This window comes from Ascidiella aspersa, chromosome 4 (assembly GCF_963924565.1).
Source record: "Ascidiella aspersa chromosome 4, kaAscAspe10.2, whole genome shotgun sequence".
Classification (NCBI taxonomy): Eukaryota; Metazoa; Chordata; class Ascidiacea; order Phlebobranchia; family Ascidiidae; genus Ascidiella; species Ascidiella aspersa.
This window is the reverse complement of record NC_139450.1, coordinates 18,866,992-18,882,601: the sequence shown is the minus strand read 5'-3', so window position 1 is coordinate 18,882,601 and position 15,610 is coordinate 18,866,992. Positions and strand designations below refer to the sequence as shown.

General features: G+C 38.0%; 1 protein-coding gene across 2 annotated transcripts in view; it reads right to left on the bottom strand.

Moving 5' to 3' along the window:
- Positions 1 to 8,934: 8,934 nt before the first annotated feature.
- The window catches only part of LOC146148550 (dynein axonemal heavy chain 2-like), a 45,574-nt gene continuing 38,898 nt past the window's right edge, over positions 8,935 to 15,610 (bottom strand). For both annotated transcript variants that reach the window (XM_083387651.1, XM_083387652.1), the window contains 12 exons: positions 14,658 to 14,863; positions 13,417 to 13,517; positions 13,162 to 13,267; positions 12,874 to 12,984; positions 12,303 to 12,494; positions 11,222 to 11,406; positions 10,505 to 10,727; positions 10,297 to 10,410; positions 9,981 to 10,133; positions 9,681 to 9,857; positions 9,307 to 9,532; positions 8,935 to 9,218 (listed from right to left, as the gene is read on the bottom strand). In XM_083387651.1, the coding sequence (XP_083243777.1) occupies positions 9,064 to 9,218; positions 9,307 to 9,532; positions 9,681 to 9,857; positions 9,981 to 10,133; positions 10,297 to 10,410; positions 10,505 to 10,727; positions 11,222 to 11,406; positions 12,303 to 12,494; positions 12,874 to 12,984; positions 13,162 to 13,267; positions 13,417 to 13,517; positions 14,658 to 14,863 (1,949 nt within the window). In that variant the 3' untranslated portion in view covers positions 8,935 to 9,063. The remainder of the gene's footprint in view (positions 9,219 to 9,306; positions 9,533 to 9,680; positions 9,858 to 9,980; positions 10,134 to 10,296; positions 10,411 to 10,504; positions 10,728 to 11,221; positions 11,407 to 12,302; positions 12,495 to 12,873; positions 12,985 to 13,161; positions 13,268 to 13,416; positions 13,518 to 14,657; positions 14,864 to 15,610) is intronic.

Sequence of the window (15,610 nt, the reverse complement as noted above, 5' to 3'; positions counted from 1 at the left end):
CCGAACCGTAACCGAACCTGAACCGGTTTTATAAGATTTTAAGGAGCCGAACCGGAACTGAACCGAATAATTTGAAAGTACCTGAACCTTCCCGAACCTGTAAATAAAAGCGGTTCGCTCCTGCATGACGTCACAACTTTCTATTTTACGAGTCAAGTTACGCCATATTCGAAATTTTATGAAAAAAATATAAATATTGAATGAAAAAATAGTTTATTTTTTATTTTTTAGATATTTCAATAATGAGTTGCTGTTTTTTTAATACGTCACGTAACTTAGATTAAATGACTTACAATTCAAGCATTATTATCTACAATACATTTATCGACCCACATTTTGAGATTTAACGCAAATTATATTGTATCTGAACCGGAACTTTATGAACCGGTTTTGAAATAGCGATGGTCGAACCGGAGCTGAACCGGAACTTTTAAATTCCTCCAAACCGAAACCGGAACTGAACCGGATTCCGAAAAAATCCTTGAACCCGAACCGAACCTGAACCGGAAAAATAAAACGGTTCGACTCCCTGATTTTAACTGTTTCCGATTTTTTTTTACTTTTCAGTGTATATTTCGACAGGTGGACATGACCACCGTGCTATCTGAACTCCACCAAATCGAAACTAAACAAACTGTCGTAGCATTTCAAAGAGCCATACTGTCAGGTCGCTTATAGATTAATCGTACATTCACATAATTCAGTACCATTCGTACCGAATGGTACCGAATGGTACCGAATGGAACCGAATGGTACCGAATGGTACCGAATGGAACCGAATGGTACCGAATGGAACCGATTGGAACCCAATGGAACCCAATAGTATAGAATAATCACTAAATACTGAATGGACCCCAATGGAACCCAAAAGATTCCAATAGGACCTAATGTAGCTCGTAGGAGAATTAGGCCTACCGTACTAAATACAGAATGGTATAGGTACCGAACGGTAGGTACCGAATGGTAGGCACCGAATGGTACCGAACGGTACCGAATGGTATCGAATGGTATTGAATGGTACCGAGTGGAATCCAATGGAGCCCAACAAGACCTATGTAACTCGTAGGATTATCACTAAATACCAAATGGTACCGAATGGAACCGAATAGAACCCATTGTAACCCGTAAAAGTATCACTATAAATACCGAATGGAGCCGAATAGAACAGAAAAGAACCCATTGTAACTCGTAGGAGAATCACTAAATACCGAATGGCACCTAATGGAACCGAATAAGCTCGAATAGAACCCATTTTAACTCGTAGGAAAATTACTTAATACCGAATGTTACCGAATCAAAATTAATAATTAAGTCAAACTCATCGCCCTAGTGATTATTGTTAAACCGCCTGATTAAACGCGATATACCGTACTGCAAACTTTGGCTATCTGTTAGTTGTTAAACATACTATAAGAAGTGATTAAGCTTTAAGTGACCGTTTAAAAGTGAAAATTGCAATGACGCTTTCTAAAAGTATTGCAATAACGCTCGTTTGAAACGCGCTCTTATCATTGCTTCGTGGCCATTTCTTGAAAAGTGAATCATTTAATTTATGTCCTACAAAAAATTACTTTCTTTCTATTCAAGAGTCTTGTGATGCCTCTTGCTTAAGAGGGCTCATATTGCACTGTTTTCTCTTGCAACGTAGCAACGGAACACACAATAAGACCTACAAAGTAACAATACCTTAAGCACAAAAAATCTATATAATCATAGTAATATCCATGACAGAATAAGATCGAAATTGTCTGAATAGGACGTACCTAAACCCTTAATTCATAAAATGGCTGAAACGCCCGATACCTTAAGGCAGTGTTTCTTAACCTTTTTTTACTTGGGGGCGCACCTAGAGACGTATGAAAACGTGGCGGCGCACCTTGCGAGCGAAGCGAGGGCGAAATTTTTTAGGTGTACCCATATTTCTCTTAAATTGCCTGTAGTTTTCATTATATGGGTTTTATAGTTGCAACACTTAAAGGGACTTCCAGTCTTTGAGACTGAAAACGTTATTTTGTCGATTAAAGTCTTAATCCGATTAATTTTGCACTTATTTCGTCATGTTTTTCCTTTCGCTCGCGGCGCACCTAGCAACCTTCCATGGCGCACCAGTGCACCGCGGCGCACCGGTTGAGAAACGCTGCCTTAAGGGGAGGGTAACGGACGATCGCGGGCCGTCGTTCTGGCTTCGGTCGTTTTAGTGTCAACGTTTGACGCCCTAGTTTGACCAGCGCCGTTAGGGCACCGCTGTTTTGACACGAGATTGTTCACACCTGTTTGGGGTTAGTGGGGGTTAACGGTAGGGGTTAGAAATTGGGTTGAGTTACAATTACTAGGAGAGTTAGTGATATACTTTGGGATGTAAGGTTAAATGTTGTATTAGGCCTGATTCCGACCATCTCTGTTTTATTCCGACGGGTTTAGGACTTATTCCAATTGACACTTTATTACGACTATTCGGTATTAGTCCTATCAGAGTTTGCAAAATAACGCGTTTGTTGTTGTGGTTTCAACAGTAAGCAATTTTCGTTTCCAAACGGAGTTATTCTTACATTGTACGCAGTTTTCTACCGGGATTAGGCCTGTGGGGGTGGGGGTCCGGATTAATGAGTCTTCATTTATATAATTGCCAAGATGAATCGACCACACTCCTACAAGATTTGAGATGGCCTGTCTTCGTAAGGCCAGACAGGTCCAATTCTTTCCTTTAGTTCAGATACATGAACAGTCAATTTTGCTGTCTTCAGTCAAAGCTGTAAAAGCCTCTCCCTGCACTAGGCAGTACTGGTTGATACTGGTTGATACTGGTTGATACTGGTTGATACTGTTTTTTATTCGATTGAGCGACTATACTTATAGGCGAAAATATTTCTAAAATGCACAGGAAATATTGACGTAGATATTCTTACGATTTTCAATAATAAATCACGTAACAACAAGGCGTGGTCTAAACCTTTTTCTCTCGACTCTTATAGACGGAAATAATATTTTTGTCCAAATATGGCTTGAACAAAAGCGCTTCGATCTACATTGCGACGTAACTGGCGACGATTCTAAAAATAATGGATTGTTGACAATAAGGCGAATTTCAAAACAAAGCGCTCACATTAAACGGATATACGTCACCTCACATACAGCTCTGACGCATAAAAATTGGTGTAACAAGGCATTCGTTGCAAACTCTAGCAAGAGATATCGGCAATCGAATTTAAACAAAAACTTTCATGACGCAACATTAAGGCGATAAAACAAAGAATTAATTTGATGTGCTGACGTGTTGCGACAAATACTCCCTTTGCAAAGGTTTTGCAGTCATTTCGAATATATAGGAATGACATTCTTTTCCAATTGTTTTCGTGTGTTGTGTTTCAGCTGTTGTGAAATGCTTATGGAGCATTGGACGCGAAATTGTTCGATCACATAACGCATTTGCGCAATTGTTTTAGTCAGATTCCTGATTCCTCGAGAAAGTTTTCTCTTTGGTGCCTGAATTAGCAACCGAGGACTTTGATGTCAGCGTTCGCTGAGTTGCTCGAAATTGTTGTGTGCTTGACACACCATTGCATTGCTGTGGATTGAGCTTTTCAGGCGATCTGTGCGGCAGCAGGGGAAACTCCCTGTTTGGTGCGTTGTAATTTTGACGTCACCGGAAAGCCATTCATTGTGCGCTGCGCTGTGCTGTGACCTTTCGCTGTCCAACGTGCTTTTGTATTCTGAAAAATGCGAAATATTTTTCGGCAGATGTGTGTTCGTATGTCTGGAACATTTTTATTGCAACACTTCAAACTTAGGTTATTAACATTTTGGTTATAGACACACACATTTTCTATACTTATATATATATATATAGGCGCGACAGGTTACACTTAAAGTTTGAGACAATTAATTACTGGAATATATATTTACTCACGTTACACATCTTTTGCAATTCAATACAAAATTAAATTCTATTGATTTTTAACATTGAGCAACATTTCCTTTAAAATTTGCATTTTTTTTAGTTTGCACAATTCGTTCAATGTTAGTTTTAAAATAACGACGCATCACAAGAAAATACGCTTTGAAGTTGCTGCTTATTCACTATTGCTTTCAACAAAAGGCAGGAAATGGGGTGTTCCTGAAGTTGTGATTTGAAAGCTAATGTTTCGCGTGTGGATAAATCATTATGCTTGATACGAGATGTTTAAACTCGTGTGTAAACGCGGCTGCGTGATGAGAGAAAAACAGACAAAAACCCAAAACGTACCAAATGTTTAAAAGAATTCGGAAATTTAACACGAAATTATTTCGTGCACAACAAAATTAAGTCGTGATTCACAAGTTTAACGCGTTGATTTCAAACTGTTGAGCTCCAAGCACAAAAATTAAGCTCTTTTAACATTTATCAAAAGATCGTGCGATCGATGTTTAAGCTTAGACTTCATAGATATAGACTATACATAATTTGCGAAATGCGATACATAATGGTTTAATAAAAAGTCGCACTAAAACAATTTACAGACCTTTCGGTCGGTATTTTAATAATTATACATATATATATTAAAAGTATAAGATTTTCACCTGATAAACTAGGCAGAATCAGTTATTGTGAAATCCATAATTCCGTTTCGTTTTCCATGATTCCAAACGGTGGTGATGTCTTTATCGACAACGCTTGTTTGTATTTCGTGTTTCGAATTCCAAGCAAATGCTTTGCTGACGCTATGGAGCGTCTCTTCACGTATCTTTCGATGAGATTATTTTCTTCTAAAGCTGGCTTCTTGCAAGTTCCAAACATGACAGTTTTTAGGCGGCCGTTTGTAGGTGGTCCATACAGATTAAGGCACATATATTTTTTTTTTTGAGCTTCGTTTCTTCAGTCTTCTTGGGAAAGTAGTTTGCAGGTGGTTCGTTCCTCACTCGGGGCACCAATTTGTGGGGGTGGGGGTCCGGATTAATGAGTCTTCATTTATATAATTGCCAAGATGAATCGACCACACTCCTACAAGATTTGAGATGGCCTGTCTTCGTAAGGCCAGACAGGTCCAATTCTTTCCTTTAGTTCAGATACATGAACAGTCAATTTTGCTGTCTTCAGTCAAAGCTGTAAAAGCCTCTCCCTGCACTAGGCAGTACTGGTTGATACTGGTTGATACTGGTTGATACTGGTTGATACTGTTTTTTATTCGATTGAGCGACTATACTTATAGGCGAAAATATTTCTAAAATGCACAGGAAATATTGACGTAGATATTCTTACGATTTTCAATAATAAATCACGTAACAACAAGGCGTGGTCTAAACCTTTTTCTCTCGACTCTTATAGACGGAAATAATATTTTTGTCCAAATATGGCTTGAACAAAAGCGCTTCGATCTACATTGCGACGTAACTGGCGACGATTCTAAAAATAATGGATTGTTGACAATAAGGCGAATTTCAAAACAAAGCGCTCACATTAAACGGATATACGTCACCTCACATACAGCTCTGACGCATAAAAATTGGTGTAACAAGGCATTCGTTGCAAACTCTAGCAAGAGATATCGGCAATCGAATTTAAACAAAAACTTTCATGACGCAACATTAAGGCGATAAAACAAAGAATTAATTTGATGTGCTGACGTGTTGCGACAGGCCTATCTGTTTTGTGCCAATCTTAAAGTTTTACGTTTGTTAGCAATTCCCGATCAATATATCTCACGGCTTTTTTACTTAAAATATGAGTTTTTAAATAGAAGTACAATGGGTTCTATTGGGTTCAATACGGTATTTCGGTACCATTCAGTACCATTCGGTATTTAGTGATTCTCCTACGAGTTACAATGGGTTATATTAGGTTCAATACGGTACCATTCGGTTCCATTCGGTAGCATTCGGTAGCATTCGGTAGCATTCGGTAGCATTCGGTAGCATTCGGTAGCATTCGGTAGCATTCGGTAGCATTCGGTAGCATTCGGTAGCATTCGGTATTTAGTGTTTCTATGATTCTCCTACGAGTTACAATGGGTTATATTGGTATTTAGTACCACCCCTTACAGCGCAGTAAAAACACGTCTCGCAAGTAATGCATCTTGACTGTAGTTTTTTTATAAGCAACCGCGTGACACTATATAGCACAAGAGCGACTGCGTTAGGGATTAGCTAAGCCGAAATGCCGGCTGGATTTGCCAGAACGGCCAGGAAAGGAAAAGAGTATCGTGGTGAAATATTTAACACTTTACCAGGCGAACACGCAATAATCACAAGCACATACAGACATGCGTCGTTTCTCTACATTAGTAAGCACCGAAACTAAGTCAAAAATTGTTGGAAGAGGCTATTTACCCGAAAAAAAGTAGTTGAAATCTATACATATAATCACTAACGGGGGCAAGCGTAAAAGAGCGATCCGTTCAAATAGCCTATATGTACCTCCTGAGGCTATTTACCCGGCTAACAAAGTAATTTCAATCGATTTTGGAATAAATCATTGAAATTATGCAAAACTCAGGCAATAAAATATAATGTTACCACCACCCAAACACAAATGCTTGCCCATACCCTAACCCAAATCAATAAATATTCACATATTGGTGCAAGCGTAAAAGTGTGATCCGGTCTAATAGACCAATGCTTCTTAAATTTTTTTAGTTTTTTTACCCTTAGCATCTATTTTCAGATTTCATTCACCCTTGTGAAAAAACTTATATTTGATTAGTATGAAATTCTCACCCGCCCTGTTCGAAATTTGTATTTGCTATCATCCATTTTTTCACGGTTCAACCTTATTCACCCTTTTTGGTTGATTCACCTCTGCAAAAAACAAAAAAGCGATATGGCCATGGCCCCCCCCCCCCAAACTAAAAAATATGTACATTTTTTTTACTTAATACGCAGCTTATTTTCGCAGTTCCCTAGGTAGTATGGCCTATTTTCGCCAAAATAAGACATATTTTTAGGTTTTGTAGTGGTGTACGAGCTTATGGCGCCATATAACAAATATTTCAAAAAAATTGTAAAATTCGTTTCGCGCACTCGCGCAAAGCGGCGTTTTTCAGATATGCAGCGACGGCTTAAGTGACCGTACGCTGACCTCGACTATATAATAACTAACTTAAATCCAAGTACAATTAAAAGCTTTTGTGTTGTTAGTGCAAATCTGTATCGGAACCAGCCTGCCAATATACTGCATCCAATAACGGTATACCAAAAAAAATGGCGCTCGCTTCGCTCGCCACGTGTGCCCCAAATGGTTAACAAACACTAAAATAGATTGACTATAAAATTTATCGCGTTTTCTCAAAGTAGTTTTATTACACTTTTTAATAGTAGTAGGGGGATGACGACGTGTGGACTCGAATTTTTAACCAAGTATACGCTTTTTTTAGCGACTTTGCGCCAAGACTTTACTGCCTCCTTAAAAGTAATTATAAACACGTTTTTAAAGTACAAAAAAATCCGAGGCCTACCTGATTCACAATTGTTATAAAGTTGTAATAAAACAAAATCTCATTTAACATATGTTGTGCAACCCGCAGAGACCTTTCTGAGTTTGGTTTTGGCCCGCGACTACTACACAAAGGTTGCCGACCCTTGTGTAAGAATTTGAATATAGAGTTTTGCTCATTTCAGCAACCTTATTTGGCAAAAACCAACTACAGTAACTTAAAAGTTGAGAGAAGTGTCATGAAAGAACCACAGCTGACCGCAGCAGACAACGCTATGGTGTTATTGCGACGTGGCCTCGGCGCTTTTTTGGTGGCATGTGAGGTTGCTCTCGCCTTTTCGGGAAAAAGCAAGATGTGTAGACAATAGACATGGTAGCGTCTTTCAGCGTTATTCTTCATACCGGGTCAAACTAGGAAACTGGCCCACTGTAGAGGCTAACCTTATTACTTTTTGGTGCTTTCCAAAGTTCTGTTTTTCGCGTTATTTTGCAGGAGTTAGTTTATTCGGCCATCCGATGTTATTTTCACCTGAATTATGACGCAATGGTATACTTTTGTGACGTCATATCTCAAAAAGTTGTGACGTCATATCTGAACAAAATGCATGGCCCTCCCCAAACTGAAATCCTAGAACCGCGCCTGACCAGAGGTGCACTTTTTTACCTTTGTTGCACCCGGTCACCCGGATTTTTTCGGCCGTGCACCCGCGAGATATCGTCGAAATCTGCCATACTTTCCAAACTAGCCCTGGGGTAAACCATTCACCTGATAAAGGAAAAAACGGTAATAGACTTTCAAATTTGTTTCTTTTAAGGCAAATAAAATGGCGAAAAAAGCACAAGAAATACAAATTATAATAGTATAATACATTCAAATTATAATATAATACATTTAGTTTTGTGTATCGCCACATTTCATCTTTTTAAATTAAGAACAACATCAACGTCAAAATAAAACACAGTTCGGAATAAGACTAAAATAGGACTAAAACCTAATGGTTGTAGTGCCGTTTAAATCGGAATATGTCCTAAATCCGTCGGAACTTCAATCGTAAAAATCAACACTTAACTAACCCCAAACCCCACCTCTAAATACATCATTAACTCCCCTCATAATTTCAATCAACCCATCTTGTAACCCCACCCATTAACCTACAATAACCCCTAACAGTACCGAAAATCCGCTGCCAAAACAGTGGCGCCCAGACATCGTTACTAAAACGGCCGATGCCAGACCGACGGATTGTCCTATATCCTCTACCTACAGTTTCAGGCGTTATTTAGGCCTTATTCCGATGATTTTAGGACGTATTTCGGCAGATTTAGGTCTTATTCAGACGATTTCGATCTTATTCTGTACTGGATTTTCCTGCGTTAGGTATTGTTACTTTTTAGGTCTCATTGTGTGTTCCCGTTGGTTGTTGGTGCGTTTCACCATTTTATACGCAACAAAATGTTTGTAAGATGTTTTTTATGGCTCGTAAAAGTGGTGTTTATGCTAAAAAAAATCCTACAAAATGAAAGCGAGTTATAATGACTACTGTTTAATAGATAAAAGTTTTCAGCAAGTACCAAACACAAATATATCAAATTATATAAAAATTTTATAACACTTTTAGTTAAACAAATTCAAAATCAGATCAAATGTTTGAAAACATCTAGTGGTCAAGTGACATGAGAAGTGCAGTTCCTCGTTTTACCCAGTGGTCGGATATTGCACCTCCAGCTTTGAGGTCGACAGCTACCACAAAAGACTCTCTCCCACCGGCCCCTGCTCTATTTGGGAAGTAGTAACACGGCGAGCTGTAAAGTCCTGTGGCAAGATAAAACAATTTCAAATTAAGTATTTATAGGTGTAAAACCACAACAACACAATTTTAAAAACATAATTAATCATTGACCTTTTCCGGCTTTCTTCTTTGTCTCGCTTGGTTTAAAGTGTATGGTAGGCATTGCGCAAGTCAGCTGCATAGGAGCGGCTTCGATTAAACATGAGTTCTTTTTGTCCCATCCTGCACCCTCGAGGAAAAGTCCCTTAATCCACACGCCGTCCTTTGGTGGGGAAGTGATGTGGTTGTCGTCAACAGTTGAAACAATAAACTCCCATGAAAGTGAATCCACCGAAACCTGTTGAAAACAAAAACCGGTATAATAGGCAAGGACCAATGCAAAGTTCGTGATATGGCATTGTTATAAATCTTTAGGTTTATTCTACGGTTTAAAACAAGTGTTAATCTATATATAAATATGATTTTTTTTCTTGGAAAAAACATACAGCATTGGCTCTTGCGGATGTTTGCAAAACGGCGGTTAGGAATCCTGTTGGAAAGGTAAACCCTGACATCCAGAATATAGTGGGTGGGTGCGCTGTCTCCGCCCACTTAGCAAATTGCTCAACACGCATCACCAGGTCACGTGTCCAAGCACCAAGAGGCTTCATTGAAGGGTAGGCCTAAAATAAATATATCTGTTTAGCATTGAGTCATTTTTAAAAAGTCCAGCATAATTTCTGTCTTAGAATCAAGCAAAACAGAATTTAAGAATTGTAATAACCCGTGTTATATCAAGTGCTCACCTTTTCCCACATGGATGGCACTCGTCCCTCGAATATGCATTGGAATGTTTCTTCGAGTTCAGCTGACATGAGCACCAAACCTTGGATACCCTTCTCGAGGTCGATCAGCGATGAGCGCATAACTACCAGCAGGAAATTATATCTTTCAATTTCCTGTAACACAGCGCATATGAGCTAGGAAACTGGCAACTTTTATGAGCAACTTCGTCAACTCGAGTGTCATTTTATTGGCATTATAAAATTCTATTTTCTACAAAACAAAAAATGTTTTTTCATTATAATGTAAAACGATTTTCCACATTCTTCGGTAAGAAACCTGTAGCAAAACAACGTTGAGCGGATTCGGTTCGTCAGACAAAATTTTTGCGGTGCCTTCGTAGTCGATTGTTTCAGGTATCGTTTTCAGAACATTTGCGGCCAAATCCAGCACCTTGGTGTAAATGGTTGTCATTATGTTCAAGTGCAAATTAACAGGACGTTCTTAAATTGAGATTGACTCTATTTAATTTTAACTGTTAACAAACCTTTTCCTCCTGGCTAACGCCGGTTTTGGTGGCGATCTTAGGTTGTAGTGAAAGTAAAGTTTCAAAGAGCATCCTCGCTTCGGTGATCTGTGAGGCGATATCGGCGTTGGGATGTTGGCCGAAAGCCTCTGGATTGTCCACGTTTGGCAGCATGCTTATGTATTCTTTGTATGTGGACAGGTTGCCGTCTCGCGGAATGTAGTATGTGTCCATCGTCGACATCCTATAAACAGTATTTTCATTTTTGGTTGGATAACAATGGTAGCAAGTTGTTGTAACTAGACTTGGACAACAAGATTTATTTTACTACTTAAATACAAAATTAAAATCAACATTAAATCATTTTATTTTTTCCGCATTAGACGAGTGAGATTAGAATGTACCATTCCGCTCGTTTTTAATGAATGACAGAGTTTATTTTATTAAATAGACTTATCTAGTAGAAATAGGTATAATGACAATTTAAAATGACCAACCTTACGAAAAACATCCTTTGTTTAGTTTAAGTTAGGTACGCACAAGTTTACGTGGAATTAATGTATTATCTTCAAGTCATATCCAGAAACGTGAACGAGTTGCCAAAAAAAATAGGCATGACAAAATATAGCGCAAAGCCACCCATTACAAATTAAACAATGAAAATCATATTAGTTTTGGTGTGATTGGTGTCTATTGAAACGAATCACCAAACTTATCACTTGCTATACAAATACATACTTATAGAATGTGGTGACCACAGCATCGTTGTTGAACGTTGTGTTGATGTAACTATGCAACAAGCGACGATCAAAATCGTCTGTGACGTGACCACCGTAGTTGACTCCGGCTATAAGATACTTTAATGCGTCCCATGGCGTTTCGTCATACTCGTCCAAATAGATCGAAAGAAGATTTTCTGACACCTGTAAAAACCGAAGTACAATATTCGGAAATGAAAAATTAGCTTTGCTTATTGACTTTCTAAACATTGTCTTACTACTATCAAGAAAAGATTAGATCCCCGTATTTAAACTTTTTAGCGGGCCTACATCCTTTGCTTTTATAAATAAGGAGGGGGTAATCAATTTTACTAATATAGAAAATTAAAAAAATATATACACCTTGTAATTTCACACAACCTATCGAATGATATTATTAATCATAGCTGCGGAGTAGGACTAGGGACTTTGCGGAGTCAGTTTGTTTTGCTGGAGTCGGAACGGGACTCCACGTAATACTACCCGAGTCCCGAGTCCGACTTGCGCATTTGCCATACGAAACTTTGAAATAGATATATCCGCAAACCGTGAATTGAAAAGATGGAATAACATATGGTGGAGTATTTTCCAACCATATTATGCGAGTCGACGAATTATAGGTGTATTGCTAAAAATCCACTTTTATTTTAGTATAGTAAATGGGTTAAATACAGGCTGTAGAGTGGTAGCTGGACTCGGGACTCGACGATATCGCACATTTGGCCGGAGTTGGACTCGGGTTATTTTTAACCGACTTCGCAGCACTGCTTGTAATTGCCAAAATAATGTGATTATTATTTATGGGTTATTGGATTTAATGGGTGTCGCCTGTATCCCCGTATATTTGCTTTCGGACACCCAGGGCCCGTGAACAGTAAATTCAAAAGCACTAAGTTGGGGACATATTTTGTACAATAATGAATTACATTTTTTATTACATACTAAATTGTAACGTAATTCGCATTAAACTTCTAAATTCTAGTCGCTTGTTTTGCGCCTTCGAAAAAATAATAAAATAATTTGTACAAGATAGGCAGGCTTCTTGAAAAGAATGCCAATACCTCAAAATCTGAGTCATTGAATCCATAGATAATATTCCATCCAAGCATGAGAAACTTTTTGCGCTCAATGAGAAGAGAGTGGAAGAAACATAGAGCAAAAAGCAACTTCCTGTATTTTGATGTTTTTGTGCATCGAGTGAACTGCTGATCAGTTATCAGGTTATAAAGACGCTTCATATTCGCCTTCAAACCCTGTAAATTATAAGTTATTAATGGTAATCCACGCCGTATGTTAATCATTTTATGTATTTAACAAATTCCGTCGGCCATTTTATGTGCTACCATATTATATTTAATTATATTTGGTTTACAATCTACGTAGGTTTACTGATACAAAGATAACATATATGCAACATAGTTTTCGGATATTCTAATTAAAAAATAGTCGTGGTTAGTGTTTGCTTCACTTTTAAAAATACCACATTCGCACATTACAAGCGCATGGCACCTGTTGGCTAGGGGGCTCGATAGGAGAATTTTCTGTTATTTCTGCACGTATCTATTGTCGGGTTAGTCACGAACAATAGTTAATATGTATTAACCCATGCAATTTAATACATTTTAAACATACTTTAGGAGGTTCAGTTGTCATTTTAATTCCAACTTGAAGGATAGAGACAGGGAAATCCGGATGTGGGGAGGAGCTAAGCCAGAGACGAAAATCCGGACTGGGCTCCTCCACCTGTGGACCAACATCGTTGATTAAAGTTGACTTTATTTTATACTATTTTATATTAAAATGTCAAATAGGCGAAAATTGCCTCGTTTTTATCTTGTAAACTTTATAAGTACATTTAGTAAAAGTACTGGTATGTGGAAAAATATTCAAGATTTTATCGTATTGCAAACTATGACGTACTTGAAGTTGCTCGACCAATTTGTCGAGTTGAGGCATCCAGCTCAGAGACAAGTGGCAATTGGCAAGAAACACCCAGTTTCCTTCCTTTACTCCCTCCTTTATCATCCTGGCATTTAAAATAATCTGATTATAATTGTTGCAGCAAACGACACCTGAAAGTCGCTGGCGCATAACGTTAAATGTCCGCATTGTTTATTCGGAATTTCAAATGGAGATTGTATTATTTGCGTTCTAGTGAATGTCAGAAGAGTTCACCTTGTTGCAATTGGAGCTTGTCCTTGACCGAGCGAAAGTGCATGGAACCGATGTGACATCTGGCACTGCTCAGCAAGCTGCAGCAAAGAGCTAGTTGGGTCCTGAAATACAAAATGTGGTTGCTTTTACATGCTGTGGTTATGGTAAGTGGTCTAATTGCTAAAAAAAAGACAAACAATTCCTACTAACGATACACATTTAAGGGTTAGTGTTATATGACTAAGCTATATGTGTAAGTTTCTATATGACTTAATGTCAAAGGTTATTAAACACGCGATGCGCTGACATTGAAGTTGCCCTTGCATTTGGTGTTACTACCTTGTAGTTAGGAAGCTCAAGTTTATAGCAATACTATTTTGCACTTACGCCAGCAAACTATATATTTTTGCCAACTTTGTAGAAACAATTTAACTGCAATTTTTTTGTCTTTTTTGTCCTCTAAGGGTCTGGGAGATTAGGTCTAACTACGTCATAAATATACTTGCGCTAAATACATATTCAAATAAAGACAATTTGCAGCAAAATCGAAATAAAAGGTTTTCGTATAAAAGCTAAATAATTTATATTGGTTCGCCTAAATGATTTCGTAAATTATGCTGTAATAAACAACAAATTGAACTGTAACTTCAAACGAACACGCATTGTCGTTTGTTTATAACTTATTGCATGTACCTCATTAGAAATCATATCACAGAGAAAATGAAAGAAACTTACATTATATCAAACTTTACTTTTTCCGTTACCGTACGCTTTAATGAGCAGAAAAGTGACTTTATGTAAAAGGCCATATCTTTTAGCACAGCCAGTATTGGATCAACAAAATAAATACAACAATTTTGAGAATATGAAATAATGGGTTGGGAACTAAGATAGAATGATGCAGGCAAACATTTTGAAAATCCAAAAATGTGGCTTTCCCTATAGGCCAGATGAGCTGGAACAATTTCGAATAAAAATAGACACAAAAAGACAGCAGTTAATAAGCATTGTTTTCTATATGTGGTAAAACATCTGCACACTGATCAAGACCTCAGTATGGGATGGTTACCGCTTATTTTAATTATAAATCGCAATGTTAGTAACCGAAGAAACAAAAAGAAAAGTGTTAACCAGAATTCATCTGCTTTCCTTGAAAAATTAGAAGCTGTGGCGTTAATATGTGTATGAGCCATCTAGGTACCGCTCTAAGCTTGTGTTTTACCGTTTTGCGAAACAAATAAGGTGTTAAGCACTGAACATACCACGCCAGGCGAAAGTACAAAGATCAGCGGCGACCTCGTGGTGCTGTCATCGACCACTTGTCTCATGTCGAGCACAGGCGGCTCAACGAACTTTGATCCCAAGTTGTTGACGATGAAACTTGTGGAACAGAAGGAGACACGATCCGAACGCAGCGAGCGAACGATCACCATCCGCTGAAGCTCATTACACGAGTTCTCCCACTCGCCTGTTCGTACAGAAGAAATCTACTATTATAGCTCCCCGAGAGTGATTCTCGTAATAGCGTGGGCCCAAATATGTATTTCCAGCGGTTGATCAAATATCATATTTATTTCCAAATTAAGTAGTGTCTGATTTTACTTATATCTATAAAAGCCTGTGAGTGTATTTTGGGCTCGTTTGATTTATCCCGCTCCACTTTTTCTTTTTCAAAAAACAGATAGTACCACAGAGAAATGAATCAGAAATATACTCTTCAAAATAAATATTGGATTGTATTACATTAGGCGAGGTCAAATTGGAATAATTTTTGCTTATTTTAGCAGAGACGCTGAAAGCACAATATTTCGCGGTTTAATCACATTATTTATCTAACAAGACTATAAGTGGAATAAAACGACAAGCATGCCGGTGTAGGCCTCTTAATAACGTTATCGTCTGCCTTACGGTATAATACATTGTTAAAACATTGAGCAATACGGAGATTTTGTTTACTGCAAGCTATAGTTATACGCATACTTAATAACATTAGCTTCTATTGGCGTATATTTGGCGGTTGTAATGTGTTCTATGTCAGTAAGATAATGTTTAATGAGTTGTGATTATCTTAAACTTTAACTACTCGTTTATTGTTACACACACTAAAACAACTTGTTACAACGCATACTAAAACAGCTGTTCTATCATAAGACGGTTATTGTAAAATATGTATCGTTTCCTCTGGACTCTTCTTAATACGTATCACAACACGGTT